We start from the raw sequence: 15,411 nt of genomic DNA on the forward strand, positions 1-15,411 counted from the left end.
TCGATCTGACTATTCTTTTTAGTCCACTTCTTTATTATCCTCGATCTACCTCTAGTACGTCTGTGCTGTTGATGATTATAAAAACCATTCTCGTCTCGAGATGCAATGCATAGTCAAAGACGACCAATTGTATTTGCTATATAAGCGAGCAAGAGAGGCATAAACCGCACAATTGTGTAGGACGCATTCTCTCTTAATTTTTATCATTTCTAGAGAAGATGGAAAAGAGTATCTCTAATCTTTCCTCTCCATCGCGCAATAATGGAGAAAAGAAAGCATACGCTGAGAAACCCTCTGTAGAGAAGAAGCTTAAACTGTTCGGTTTCGAGTTGGATCCATGCCAGAATGGTGATCACAACGACCTCAAGGGCTTGTTTGAGAATGATGAAAGTGTAAATTCGTCATCTTCCACAGTCTCATCGGGAAGGGATCAGATTCTTGATCAGAATCTGCCTAAGGAGAAAACCCCACCTCGAGAACCCGCAGACGACAAAAAATTCGTGTGCCAATATTGTCTGAAATGTTTTGCAAACTCGCAGGCATTGGGGGGTCATCAAAATGCTCACAAGAAAGAAAGGATGAGGAAGAAGAGACTGCAGCTTCAAGCAAGAAAAGCCAGCCTCAGCTATTATCTTCAACCTTTTCAAAATAGACATAGTTTCAATTTCTATGCTTCTTCTCCGCTATATCATGATCCTTCTTTTTCTGCTCCTCATGAATTTACAATTTCTGAGGAATCCCAGATTAGCTTCAGCAGCCCTTATGATCAAGATGCCAATATGGTTAATGGATCACATGTTTCAAGGTCGTGGTATGCCCTACCATCAGCACAGGCACCGTTTCAACAAGATTCAGCATCATGTAAATTTACTCTTACGCATGTAGACAAATCCAGAGAGAATAGGGCTGTAATCAAGCCTTCTTCCCCTTTGCCTAGGTCCAAGCAAAACTGTAGATCCGTAGATCTCCAACTAGGTCTAAGCTTGCATTCGACCATTTGATGCTTTCATCTAGAAGACATAGTACAAAATAGTTTCTATAGTTTAGGCTGCCTTCTATATATTGAGAAGGCAAAAGAAAAAAAAAAAAGTAGTAAAAATTTATATCATACAACTGTAATAGGTTTATTTGGAGCCTTTATTTTTTGAAATTTTGCTATACATTTTTGAACTGCTTGGCTTTGAAGAAAGAATGGGCACATGCCGTGACTGATTTCCTCTTTGTGTAGTTTCTAGATTGGTGCCCGCAAAGCACTACAGATTACTATTGGGTATTGACATGTCACAGCTGCATAAACTGAGCGGTTGGCCGTCACAATTATTGCGGGCGACTGTTACAAACATTGGATTTCTTGGTTCAAATAATCGGAGTTGATATTTGATGGATCTAACCTTGAAAACAGAGTGTTTTTCTTTACATGATAGTCGTCAAGAGTTCTCTTAAATCAAAGATCAAATTAGATGGATAAAGCTGTTGCAAGTTTGCTCAAGAGCACTAACTTATTGACTTATTGTTCGAATGTCTACTCGATGCTTTGCCAGACAGATTGAGTTTGATATTCAACTACTCCTTTTCATTTCATCGATGAGACAAACTAAGGCGCGCAGGATTAATTAATCTTTTTCAATTGATCAATCATCCTTAATTACTCTTTGGCTAACCTGGTGATGGATTGTCTTATTTTGGATGTCCAACATGGTGCAATCCGGCCCATGCACGATATGTTCACAACACAATCGATGTTTGCTTAATTATGAGCGTATATGCGTGATAAATTATGCGTTCCAAAACTAAAAAGAATAATTCTTTCCTAAATGGATTCTTTTGTCTTTTTAATGGAAGCCAGAAATAATATATAGATATCCAATCCAACTAGTTTATGTTACGTTCATTTTAAGCTAGCTCATAATCCAAGAGCTAAGTTATAGTATTCATTTTATGCTGAAAATTGTCGAGCTAAAAAATTCCACGAGTACAATCTGTCTTTCCGCGCAAGAATCGTAAAGTTGAGAATGTGAAGGAAGAAGAGAATTGAGTGAATGGACAAGAGCATCTCACATCGAGATCGTGCAAATCCATTGTTATGTGTAAATCATCATCATCGTCATTTGACTTCTGAAATAAGCAAGTTACTTAAAAATGTTATTGATCAACATCCTGATCAATATGTTATTGACCGACAAGCAAGTTACGCAAACTTATATGTTGGTTTATTTTTTTTTTTTTCATTGGTTAAAGTTGTACGAGCTGCTTTGTGATGTGAGGCATAACAGGAAAGCGAGCCTGTGGTAATTAAAGATGAGTTTCAGCTGAACAGTGTATTGTAAATCTGGTTGATAATCACAGAATCTATTCTACTGTGTAGATAGATGCATATATATCATTCTCATTTCTCAGAACAAATCAAGGAGAGACCCCCATGCATCTTCCATTTAGCAAATATTTTTTGGGGTAGATAAATTATAAGTCGAGGCCTGGAGGGGTTTTGGCCCCCATCATAGAACCAAATATATAAGGGGTTCATTATCAAAAAAAAAAAAAAAAAAAAAAAAAAAATATATATATATATATATATATATATATATATATATATATATATATATATATATATATATATATATATATATATATATAAGGGGTTAAAAAACAAAGGAGACCATGCATCAAAGGACTGGACTTCTATGATTAAAAGCATGGAATAGATAGTCTGAAAAACTATATGATGCATGGGGGTCTACCTATGTCAAATCATCATCTTATCAAAATTAGAGGTTTAGAGGAACGAAGAGAATTATCAGCTTCTAGTAAAACAATAATAATTATAGTATTTCTTTTTGGTATGGACATTGTTATGAAATAACAAAAATGTGGATGTCTCTTTGTATTTTCAAGGGGATTAATGCATGATTTTATGATTACTTATATATAGAAGTTACAATTCATAAATCTATTCATGTAGTGGAGAAACCGTTTCATAGGTTTCTTCATATTATTGTAGTAGTAGATGTTTAATAGGATTTATGTACCTTTAATCTTGTAGTACCTATATATATATATATAGGTACATTGAAACCCTTTGGGAGTACTTTTGGTATCTTGTTGAAATATAAGGATATCATTCTCCTTTTCTCTATTTCTTTCTCTAATACTTCTTCAATTCCTATTGGAGTATTTCATTTTATTAGTTTTACAACAGACATATGTATGTGATATTTTTTAAATAGTAAAGAGTGTGGTATTCGTTTTAATTATGGGCTTCTCGCAGGTCAGTGCGTGGGTGACGTTCTCCTTTTCGGAAAGCTTATGCAAAGCCCACTACCAGCGTACGGATTGGGCTCCAGGTATCTGTTAATTTTGTCTGTCGCCATAAAAAGAACAGGCGCTGGTCCATAATTTCCACCTGAGCCGCATTTGAATAGAGAGAGAGAGAGTTTAGATCCGTTAACGCATTAGTGGGCCAGATATTCCGTCCCCCACCGGCCATCTCTCCCACTGATGAACAACTTAAATTGGAGATTTAGAGACAGAATTTTCTTTTCGTTTCTTTTTTTTGCTTTCATATTTTAAAAAAAAAAAAAAAATTTCTGAGCAAGATAGACACTCAATTCTTGCAGTTGAATTAGGTCTCCAATCGTTGTCATAGTCAAACCATGTAAATTCGGAAAAAGGTAGTTAATTAGCTTAGGGAAAAAGTCATCAGCGTCCAAGGCTTAAACAAGATTTTCACATGTGAGTTAGTGGCAACAATTACAATCCCACCATTTCAGAAATCAGAATAAGCCACCGCCATTTTACTCGAGCAATTCTGGACCTTTTCTCTTTTGCCCTAACCTGAAATTTACGTCTGCAAAGTCAAACTCGGTAGTTACAGTTTACAAGTAAGTCAATATGATGATAGTCCAAAGACACGCATTATTATTTTCTTCTTTCTATAGAGACCAAAAGAAAAGAAAAGAAAAGAAAAGAAAAATGCTACTGTGATATTTGCTACAAACAAAACTGTGTATTAGTAACCCTTTAACAAGACTTCGTAATGGTACAACAGTTTGTAAGGTGCTGCCTAAGAGAAGACATATATTATTATTATGTTCATCTCTCTTCAATCTTCACAGTACAGTCTGTAAAGAATTATTATTGCTTTTCGGGCGAAAAAGCATGCCACTTCACTGCTAAATCTACGATGTGCTTCCCAATACTAATAGATTAATGTGAGAACCCAATTTCATGAATTTTAGAAGCTGCTCATGATGACGATGTTGGCAATTAATGCTTGGCTGTTGGGGTGTATAATGGGGGGAGAAGTGATCGGGATGAGGCAGCTTAAAAGCTAGCACAGGATTGGACCGGTTACAACAATGCCAAAAATTTTCTTGGCTGGCTGCAAATAAAATATTACCACCAGCTTTGTCATAAAACAATGCGAAAACGAAATCCCATCAAATTTTGAAAAATGAGCACAGATTGGATAGGGGTGAAAGGTAAACGGTATATTGTTGTATTGTCTGCATAAGAGCCAGCTCCAAGCATGGTTCTGGTGCTTGCAATATTTGGTATCATCATAACGGACACAAGAACGTTTTTTTTTTTTTTTTTTTTTTTTGCCCCGAGGATAGGGGTGCAAACGAATCGAGCCGCTTGCAAGTGGAGCTGGTTTTTATGGTGCTTGCTCCAAGCATGGTTTTGGTGCTTGCAATATTTGGCATTATCATGACGGACACAAGAACTTTTTTTTTTTTGGTGCCCCGAGGGTAGAGGTGCAAACGAATCGAGCCGCTCGCGAGCGGCTCGAGTCGAGCTCGAGCTGGTCGAGTAAAAAATCGAGCTCGAGCTCGAGCTCAAAACATTAAGTTCGTGCTCGCGAGTTCGAATATATATATATATATATATTTTTTTTAATAGTAAAATTACATAAATATCCTTAATAGTTTATTATTTATTAAGAAAAAATATTATTTTATTTATTTTTAAAAAAAATAAAATAATTATTTTTAAATTTTTCGAGCTCGAATTCGACTAGAATTCGAGCTCGAGCTTAAAAATTGCCAGCTCGTCGAGCTCGAGTTTGAGTTCGATGAAATTAAGTCAAGACTTGACTCGATAAGGCCAAAACTCGACTCGACTCGACTCGTTTGCAGCCTTGTCGGGGGTTCACCGTTGAATTATGAAGAAAGAAGAACATCTCAAATTCTGGCACAGAATTGAAGGATTAGGAAGAAGTGTGTTGTAATAGCAGCACAGGCAACTATTTCATCTTTAGGTCAGCGCATGAAAAATAGAGTAGCTGTGTATATTTGTGTTTGGTTAAGGGGAATCAGAGTAATTCTCCCTTTTGACTTTCAGTTTAAATGTCTTCTATCTAATTCCTTATCCAATTCTATATTGATTTTAATTTTAATTGTACATCTGATTATCAATTATATATATATGTATATATATATATTAAATTTTGGACCAGCGTGGGGCGGTTGCATGAACAGAAATTTATAATACTACTAGAATATGCCCATTTACTGGAGTTGGAGAGAAGGGGCCAGACAGAAACAGAAGTATTCAATAATATGTTTTAGTTACTCCCCATCTGCAAATCTTGGACATTTTCTATGAAAAGGTTTATGATACCTTAATCAGCACCTACTTATGAAAGCAAATCCTAATTCTACTACAAGGATAAGGAGGGGTCACGGGGAACAAAATTATTCACCAACTACCGTCCAACATCATGAATTTGACTTGATACCCACATCACATGTTATTAACTTGGGATGTCATAAAAAGGCTTGACGATCATCTCAATAATAATATCAACATTTTCTTCTGGTTCTTGTATATTAAGCACCAGACCCAAAAGGTAAACTTAATATTTTAGACAATTAATGTTTTTAAAACTTTCGGCAATGTTTTTGCTCATCTAGATCTTAAAATAATAATAATACTCCTACTGACTCCTACTGGCAATAAATTATGTTTTTGCTTCGGTTGAATTGAATCCCTTTTAAATTGAGCATTATAATCAAGGTACGCCGTCACGCAAGAAGAATAATTAAGAATGAGGAAAATGTCCGGAAGAAGTTGAAATCCCATATGTTTCTCTGATGAGTGAAGTATAAAATAAGATTTAAATCCATCATAATCTCATAAATTATATTATTGTTTTAGGGCAGGCAAAGCTTCGCATTCATTCCAAAGTCCAAACCCATTGATTGCGATCTCTCTATGCCACACCTTTTACCCATTAATCATGGAGACAGATTCTCTATCGAATATTTTGTGTCTACTTTCCTATCCAGCGTAAAACGACGTAATTTAACTTATTATATCTGCTGATGTGGCACATAAAAATAGGTGACTGTTTGATTGTCTCTGTATATGTCTCATCTTTAATCATATATTCCAGGTTAGTGAATACTTAATTTACCTCTTTTGGTTCTAAATATGGATTTTCATGCACGAGATACTTGCCACTATAATCTATCAAATCTAGGATTGGAAAAAATTCATTAAACATTTTTTTGACATTAGATACATAGTTTGGAAGTATAAGATAACCAAACAGCCACCTATTTTTATATGTCACATCAGCAAATATAATAAGTGAAACTACGTCGTTTTACACTGGACAGGAAAGTGGACGCAAAATATTAGAAAGAGAATCTCGTCTCTTAATCATGGCAAGGAATCTGAATACTACTATTATATATCCATTTTAATTCATCCCTCCAAAAGAATTTCATCAATTACTCTGCCCACAATTTCACCAAATTCCTAAATTATACCACAACACTACGATGCACCGGGTGCGCATTACACACCCCAAGGCTATCGGCTAACATCGCACGCAAGCGACTGGCACGTGCCGTTCCTTTCACACACACTCCGACACCAAGGTCACATTCTCCCGGTGCGTAATACGTCCCCCCCCAGTCGGCGTACGCTAGTAGTTGGCAATTGCGGACCCCACTCACGGTTTTCAAATTTAAACGGATCAACTGATTATTTTTTTTTTTAAAAAAAAGTGTTTATTTTAAATAGAGCTTTTATTGAACAAAGGATCAAATTCCACCTTGCAGCCCCTCGGGTTTTGTCATTTTTTGCTTCACGCGTCGGATATTTGTGTAATTGCGCTTCATGACCGGAATAGTAATAATCAACCGACGTGAATTCAAGCATGTTGTCGGTGCTTCATATGGAAAATCCTTGCAATTTTATGCTTGAAGCCTTGCCTTCGATTCACATAGCACTGTCGAAATTTTTTCATTATCTCTTGAATATGTATATCGAATAGTGTGTACTATGGAGGGTTTGACTTACCTAATAGGAGAATGAAATAAATAGAAATTACAAACATCAAGAAAACAAGTAGTTGATTGTAATATTTAAAAATATTCATTTAATACGAACAATGTTATAATAACTATCCGTGGTATCACCATCATCTTATTGCATTTGATAATATTCCAAAAAAAAAAAAGATATATAAACTTTAGTAGCAGACTTTAGGTTTGGTATTATGAGGCAATATCAAATTAGGAACTGTTTGGCAGCATCAAATCAATGTTTTGAAACTCAGATTGAATCGATTGGTTCCACTGATCGAATTGCGAATTAACCATGCCTTCGATTTGATTCAATAAAAAGCTTAAAGAATCAATTGAATCGATCAAATCCAGTCAAAAATCTGTTGAAACGATAAAAATTGGTAAAAATCAAGAGATTCAACCTGTTTTTATTATTTTTTTCTAAAATAATGTATTTTAGTTTTGCTTAAAATTTTTATTATTAAATAAATAAATAATTATAACTAGAGTTGAAGCAGTTGAATTGATCGCACCACGAATCGAAAGGTTTTTCGGTTCATTATTTGGTCATAGTTTAAAAACATTGCATCAAATTAGGCACCAAGTAATTTTGGCAATTGGACCAAAAATTGGGATGCTTGTGATAATTTCAGGTCGTTGGCGTCAGAAGTACAAATTTTGGTTGCAAAACGAGAAGGGAACAGAAAATTTATGGGTGCAAAGCAGAATAAGACCTTAATTAACTTGCCACCTAATTTCCCCTCCATTTCCTCTGTCTCTCTAAAAACAGAAACAAAACAAAAATTTCTCTCTCTTCCGTCCTTGTCTTTGAAAGCTCCAGCTGGGAACTTGGAAGCCATTGTTAGGGTTTTCAATATTTTCCGCAAACTTTCCTCCGAATTACATAATTTCCCGGAAATCATCCAAGTTTCCGGGAAAATCCCATCTCCTGATTGAGAAGATTCAAGATTTTATTGGAAAATCAAATCTTTTTGTGAATCCTGTCTTGTTTCTAGCTGTTTTCTCGTTTCTTTTATTTCGGGGATATAGCAAGAGGAGGAGAATGCCGGGCCACAAATGGAAGCCTGAGAAACCGGACCCGGCTAAGCAGGTGAGAAGAGACCCGTACGAGGTTTTAGGGGTCACGAGGAACTCTACAGATCAAGAAATCAAGAGCGCCTATAGAAAATTGGCTTTGAAGTATGTAAATTTCTTGTTAAGCTATTTATGGGCTTAAATGTTTAATTTTGATGTTTTACTTCTTTACTTGCATTTTGGATTTTAGGTTTTTTGGAGGTTTTTATCTTTTGTGGGGTCCTGTAGAATAGTTGTAAAGATTGGATCTTGTTGCCGTTTGGGTTGGTTTAAATATGCAGCCACATTGCATTTTATAGTTTATGTTTTGTAAAAGTGAGGAACTGTTTTGGTTGATGACCAGAGTGATTGAAAGGTGTTTCAATTTATTTGAACAATACGGTTGTGAATTCTTGAGTTGACAATTAAGGAATACAACCTAATTGAGATTCTAGCTGTTTTATGTTATCCGAAAGTCCCAATTGGTAAAGATACTTGAAAGTTAAGAATTTGAAAGTAAAATTACAGTTCGAAGATGTTTCACTTTCCTGAAGAATCACCATGAGGGAGGGAGTAAGGAGTAAGGACAGTGTAAGGTTTAGCTGCTTCTTATTTTCGTGGTCTTTTTTTTATTTATTTATTTATTTTCATCCTTATGATTTATGACTAGTAAGAGGATGAACTGGAACTAAAAAGGTAAATTGATATACTAACTCCATAATTTTCAGATTAGAAGTGGTTATTTAGCTGAAATGTGTAGAACGTAAACATTTTTCTGCTTTATTGTGCTCCATTGAGCTGAAGAAGAGAAGAATATTTTATTTTCCAGGAAAATACTAGCAAAACCACAAAACAGATAATAAAGATGTGTAGAATATCAACTACTGCTGTCACTTGGTCACCGAGCCCATCTTCCAACTCTATTGCTTCTTCCAATTCCTCTCAAGTTTGTCTTGTTGCCTCTTTATTCATAGTTGAAATATATGTCTTAATGTAGAGCTACTGTAAGATGTTAGAATTTTTAGTTTTTGCTCTAAACGTATGCACTACTTTCTAAATCAATGACATATTTGTCCTCTATTGTTGCCGTGGCAGATGATTAATGAAAAATATCGTCATTGTAGTCAGATGATTGGTGCCTGTGTCTTTCTGGATGCATGTCATATTGGATGAATTTTCTGAGTGAAACTTTTTTTGTTAGTGTTAGCAATCCTGAGGTTTATATAATTTTAGGTACCATCCTGACAAGAATGCAAATGATCCTGAAGCAGCAGATATGTTCAAAGAGGCTACCTTTTCATATAATATTTTGTCTGATCCAGATAAACGACGACAATATGACACAGCTGGTTTTGAGGTAAACGGACTTGTACACATCTGCTGTTGGAACTTGATTTATGCATTGCTTTTGAAAAAAAAATTGTAATTTTCATCAGTATGATCATATGACACCCACAGTAAATCTAATTTATTTTTTGGCAGGCTGTTGAAGCAGAAAGTCAGGAGCTGGAGCTGGATCTTTCGAGTTTAGGAGCTGTAAATACCATGTTTGCTGCACTTTTCAGGTAAGCTTACATCAGAGCTTTTCTATCTGTTTGCTCTTTATCCATTTTGCGTTCAGGATTACAATTTTAATACAAGAATGACTTGCCCCAAACTAATTTATATCATTTGACGTCCATGCAGTAAACTTGGTGTCCCAATAAAGACTACAGTGTCAGCCACAGTCTTGGAGGAGGCATTAAATGGTGTAGTATCCATCCGGCCGCTTCCTTTGGGACAAGCTTTGTGCAGAAAGGTTCGATTCCATTCTCTATATTTAAGTGTTCATTCTCGTTAAGTATGTTCTGTTCATACCTTTTTTCTTCTTTTAACAGGTTGAAAAGCAATGTGCTCACTTCTATTCTGTTACTTTAACAGAAAAGGAAGCACAGGCTGGGTTTGTTTGCAGAGTGCACTCAACAGATAAAAGCAAGTTCAAGGTCTGTTGAAACTAATGCTAACATCTTGTAGGATATACGTTCGTATTGATTTGTTATATGATGAAAAGAGAGGCAAAAAAAAAAAAATCTGTATGGTCAAATCTTTGTGGTAAACAGAAGTACATAGTAGACTGACTGCAGAAAACTCCACCTTTTTAGATGTGAGAGTAGCTATTAAATTTTGATCGGGTCTTTCTAGTTCTGGGGCCCTAAGTGGTTGTGGGGTACTCAAAGTGGTGAAGTTATCATTGCTCAGATGTTAATGTAGGCCAATTTGCAGAAGAGGTTATCAACGCATATTTTGTATGAAGTTGACCCTTAAGTTATGTTTCCTTTCCAGGATTTTCCTATCTCTTACTGGTATTGGGGTCTCCCATATTTATTAAAGTTAAGGGCTTTAACCAATATTCCTTTTTTATCCGGCAATTGGACCAATTTTACTTCTATCAAGTAGATTTTGTGCGCAACATGTTCTGTTCTACTATGGTATATGCATCCTTATTTCTTCGATGTCGTTCATGGTTGGACTGTAGCACACATTTCAAACTGAAACTTTAGTTTTCTTTTTGATGATTGTCGCTATGAGTGCCCTAGAAGTTTGGTTTTCTTTCTGCTCGAGCTGCATATTTAGAACTGTTTAAATATTTACTCTTTCATTTTGGAGAACTGGTTTAAATCTTCTTCTGCTCAAGTGACCAAATATAGCCTAAATTTGTTTGAACAGGTAGAGACAAGAATTGCCAAATGCGACTTTAGTCTAGCTTTAATTTTCTTCTTGGAAACAACTACTTTTTTCGCTCTCTTTTGGTGCAATAGTTTAATAATTATTCATTTTGCTTGGGTAGCATTTCTTTTGTTACCAATTGAATATTGGCTTGTGCTGTATGACACTTGGTAAAGCTGTAATTTTTCACACAATAACTTGAATAAAGAGCTGAATGTTTATTTTCTGGAGGCATCCATTGTTCTAATTGGTATGCTTTTTGTTCTATGCAGCTATTGTACTTTGATCAAGAAGAAAATGGTGGATTGAGCCTTGCCCTGCAGGTGATTTTACCTTTTCTTTCTTTTCTTTCTGCAACTGGTGTTTTTGAAGAAGAATAAGTGAAGACACTGTAGAAACTCTGCATCAAACTTCTCCTTTTCTTTGGATTGGGAAAACTTATAAGTATGGTGCAAAGGGGCCAGTCTACACTCTAAATTTTGCCAGGAAAACATTGAAAGTTACTGGCTACTTTATTTGTTTGGTGCTGTCTTGTGGCTTCTTGATTTCCTGTACACTAATATTGGTTGGGTGTCTAATGAGTTGCTCTCTCAGTTGGTTATCTACAGTACATGGTGATAACACTTGAGTACTTGTCCTTGTTGTCTCTTTCAATTGTATTTTTTCTCTACTAAATATCATTGTCTATCTTTGTATAGGAGGATGGTGCAAAAACGGGGAAGGTTACATCTGCTGGCATGTTTTTTCTAGGTTTCCCTGTTTATCGCATGGATCACTCATGCAACTCGGTAAGCAAAGGTTTGTTATTCACATTCTTTTGCTCCTGAAGTTCTACTGTGTTACTGAAATCTGCTACTTGTTGGTTTCTTTTCACTTCAGATGGCAGCTGTAAAAGATCCAGATACTGCTTTTTTCAAGAAACTGGATGGATTTCAACCGTGTGAAGTAAATGAATTAAAAGCTGGCACACATGTATTTGCTGTTTATGGTACCTTCTCTTACTTTTACCTAGTCCATGTAATTGTATGTAAACCTTGTGCGACTATTTGTCTGACTTCACCTATATGCTGGAATACTTGGTGGTTAATGCAGGTGATAATTTTTTTAAAAGTGCAAGCTACACCATTGAAGCGCTTTGTGCTGCACCTTTCACAGAGGAGAAAGAAAATCTTCGAGGGGTGGAAGCTCAAATTTTGTCCAAAAGGGTGGAGCTCTCCAAGTTTGAAACGGAATACCGGGAGGTCAGGACTCCAGCTTAATTTTCATTGGCTGTTTCACAATTGGCTGTCTAGCTGACATTCCTCCTCCTGCTTTGGCAGGTACTAGCTCAGTTTACAGAGATGACTAGTAGATATGCACAAGAAATGCAAGCGGTGAGTTATTCCTTTTGGAAATTTCAGGATTGGCTTGTAATCAGGAGTCTTGTCAGGAGGACAATCCATTTCTGCATCAATCTGAATTGTTTCTCAGACTTCTTTTTATTATTTTACAGATCGATGAGCTTCTTAAGCAGAGAAATGAAATACATGCTTCATATACGGCTGCTCCCCCCATGAAGCGGACTGGTAGTAGTCGAAGTAAGAGTCGGAATGCTTCTAAGGACGTTAGTGAAGATGGCCATGTAAAAGACAAGAAGCCTTCGAGGGACCGATCAAAGAAGAAGAAATGGTTTAATATTCACTTAAAGGTGGATAAAAGGAAGTCTTGCTGATAGGGTGAGAAATTGAACATGTAGCTATCTTCATATCTTATTTCTACTCAAGCTCATTGGTTTTTGAAGTCCATGAAGAAACATTTGGAGATTTGGATACATTATATACCTGTGAGGTCAACTCTATATTCGCTAGTGAAACCTGCTGCGAGTGCTTCAGAGTTGCTCTGGAAAATTGAGGTGTAGTTTCCTGCTTCAGATCGTATCCAGTGATTGACAAATTTCCATGCTGTTATGTTGCCAAAGAATGTGGACACGTGAAGCATGGCACCATATTGTATTGTAAAAATCTCTCTGTTTTTCCCCCCTCTTGTAATTCTATACTTTTGGATAATCCATCATGCCTGTAAATTGCTCCATATATTGAAAATATTTTTTCATCAAATTTGATGAGCCTGGTGGTGGGGGGGTGTTGTTTGTGACAAGGCAAAAAGGGTAGAGCTATAATAATATAGCTGCTTCCAGTGTTGCGTTCTTTGATGTCCAGATCTAGATTATGTGGGAAATTCTTTGATTGTGGCTATGTTGCTTATCATGGGAACAAAGAAATGGAGGGAGATGGGGATGCAAGTCGCCATGGATCCCTCGTCACCAGATTTTATTGCGTTCTGTTTTTCATTGTTCGTTTGTGCTTGTTTTCAGTGGATCATAAAATAAATATTAGAATGGGAAAAACATTGAAGTGGTGAAGATCAAGAAAGGAAAATTCATTGTAGTGGTACAAGGAAATGTTCCAAGACTAAAACATAAGCAGGGGGATAAATCATTTCGGGTTATATACACCATATTGCTTCCTACTCATCTTGTCGACAACGTCATAAAATTTTGTTAGATTCAGAGTCTAAGATTTTCCTAACTGGCTTGGGGATTGTTGGAAGCATCGCATCTGTGCCTCACCTCTCCTTTTTTCCCAGTCTTGACGCTAAACACGCTCACCTTTTCCATTGCATGAGCGAAGTCTCTGAAGAATGCGGTCTGATTTGCTGCGTAAAGATCCACAAAAGGTTTAGCTCTGGGGTCAGACGCCAAAGCTTGATCAGAAACCAACACTCCTAATCCTTTCTGCAGGTTGGAGTAGTACATGTTGTCAAACTTGCCTGGTGTCATAACATCATTGAAGGCTGACATTTCTTCGTCTTTCGTGTAGTTAGCACATAATTTCTGTAACTCTCTGGCGAATTTAGGATTCAAGGATGGATCAAACTGCGAAGACTTGCTGAAGTTGAAAATCCTATGGCTAAATTGTGAACAGTGGGAGAATCCGATTGTATGGGCACCAGATAGCGCCACCATGTCTTTTACATCGAGCCCTCTCGATGCAAAGATGTTAATGATTTCTGTTATTGACATGTTAGGCGTCGCAAGATGGCCTTTGACATCTATGGCATGGGAGGTGAAGCTATCTTTCCGCCCAAGGCGAACATCATAGAACGGACCTCCAACCATTGTGACTAAATCTCTTGTAGCTACAGCCAGAATATCAGCACAGGAAACAATGCCAGGGCATCTGAGCTCGAGCGCAGTTTTGGCTCGCACAATGACGTCAAATCCATCACCGGGGAGGGATCGATTATCATCTGCATCTCGTTCAGCGTTGTTTGAGCTAGTGGAGGAGATTAGAAGGGATGCATCACATCCTCCGACCATGCAATCATGGAAAAAGAGGCGGAGAGTGGCAGCAGCTGTAGTTGGAGCTGCTAGTTGCTTGTCGGTGATTATTTGCTGTACAACATCAAGGAATGCAGGGCATGTGTTGCTGTAATAATTTAGAGAAAGCTTAGATTGTGCTGTGGGAATTAAGGTTATGGATGAAACGAGAAACAGCGGAAGAAACAAGGGCAGTATCATCATGGCTTCTGTATTTGAAAATTTTGGAAGAAAGCCGTGAGCAGGCCCTTTTCAGAGGTAGCTACGTCGAATAAACAGAGAGTTATGTGCTTGAATTTAGTGATGCATGGGACTTGGTTAGCTTCTCATGCAACGAACTTTTGCAAATTACAGGTCCAAAGATAATTCTGGCACCCGACTTTCCCTCGTTTCCTGTCAAATTTAAGCCATCATTTATATGCAGAGATCTCCACTTGTCCATTGTTATTCAGTTTCTTGGCCATGCATCGTTAATATTGTTGGATTGCACGGTTTCATACCTCAAATTTGCCTCCCAATAAAATAGTAGAAAGTTTTAATTTTATTAGTTATTACTGGAGGAGCCGTACGTTGATTATACTATGAATTATGATAGATAGAAAAGAATTGCCCGCCCTTAAAAGTCTGAAAGGGACCCAAAAAAGAAAATTGACCGCAACTGCCGATTGAGAGACAACTTGCCAACAATTTGTTACCCATATGTTTCATTGATGGAGGTTCTTTACCGTCTTGATTTCATTTTACTGCTTCTCCTTGTCTTAATCCTCCTATGTGTAATAATTTATATATATATTTTTTTTTTTGCATTAAAACGTGCACCTATTAAGCATAATAAGATCTTTCTTTTCAAATAGAACAAATTATTCAAGTAGTTGCTGAGCTTTTCGAATGGTATAATTTTGGTCATTTGACTTTTATTTATTTCTTGAACTATTAGAAGTATAAGTTTAGTGGCTGCTCGGCTGATTATGACATGAC

At 36.6% G+C, this 15,411-nt stretch overlaps 3 protein-coding genes across 3 annotated transcripts; 2 read left to right on the top strand and 1 right to left on the bottom strand.

Moving 5' to 3' along the window:
• On the top strand, positions 1-1,212 carry LOC113715695 (uncharacterized). Its single transcript, XM_027239982.2, has one exon. The coding sequence runs from the start codon at positions 219-221 to the stop codon at positions 999-1,001; it is 783 nt and encodes a 260-aa protein (XP_027095783.1). The 5' UTR covers positions 1-218; the 3' UTR covers positions 1,002-1,212.
• Positions 1,213-8,105: 6,893 nt separating this feature from the next.
• On the top strand, positions 8,106-13,171 carry LOC140016860 (chaperone protein dnaJ 16-like). Its single transcript, XM_072070927.1, has 11 exons — positions 8,106-8,495; positions 9,603-9,726; positions 9,852-9,934; positions 10,056-10,167; positions 10,247-10,351; positions 11,348-11,398; positions 11,774-11,863; positions 11,955-12,063; positions 12,168-12,316; positions 12,395-12,448; positions 12,568-13,171. Exons 1-11 carry the CDS (start codon positions 8,359-8,361, stop codon positions 12,784-12,786), a joined length of 1,233 nt encoding a protein of 410 aa, XP_071927028.1. The 5' UTR covers positions 8,106-8,358; the 3' UTR covers positions 12,787-13,171.
• A 467-nt stretch (positions 13,172-13,638) lies between these two features.
• On the bottom strand, positions 13,639-14,634 carry LOC113715748 (peroxidase 6-like). Its single transcript, XM_027240038.2, has one exon. The coding sequence runs from the start codon at positions 14,632-14,634 to the stop codon at positions 13,639-13,641; it is 996 nt and encodes a 331-aa protein (XP_027095839.1).
• Positions 14,635-15,411: the final 777 nt, after the last annotated feature.

This window comes from Coffea arabica, chromosome 11c (genome assembly GCF_036785885.1).
Source record: "Coffea arabica cultivar ET-39 chromosome 11c, Coffea Arabica ET-39 HiFi, whole genome shotgun sequence".
Lineage (NCBI taxonomy): Eukaryota > Viridiplantae > Streptophyta > Magnoliopsida > Gentianales > Rubiaceae > Coffea > Coffea arabica.

Coding starts and splice junctions, on each gene's coding strand:
- LOC113715695 (XM_027239982.2), top strand. CDS start 219: ATGGAAAAGAGTATCTCTAATCTTTCCTCTCCATCGCGCAATAATGGA.
- LOC140016860 (XM_072070927.1), top strand. CDS start 8,359: ATGCCGGGCCACAAATGGAAGCCTGAGAAACCGGACCCGGCTAAGCAG. Junction 11,864..11,954: donor TGGATCACTCATGCAACTCG/GTAAGCAAAGGT, acceptor TTTTCACTTCAG/ATGGCAGCTGTAAAAGATCC. Junction 12,449..12,567: donor ATGCACAAGAAATGCAAGCG/GTGAGTTATTCC, acceptor ATTATTTTACAG/ATCGATGAGCTTCTTAAGCA.
- LOC113715748 (XM_027240038.2), bottom strand. CDS start 14,634: ATGATACTGCCCTTGTTTCTTCCGCTGTTTCTCGTTTCATCCATAACC.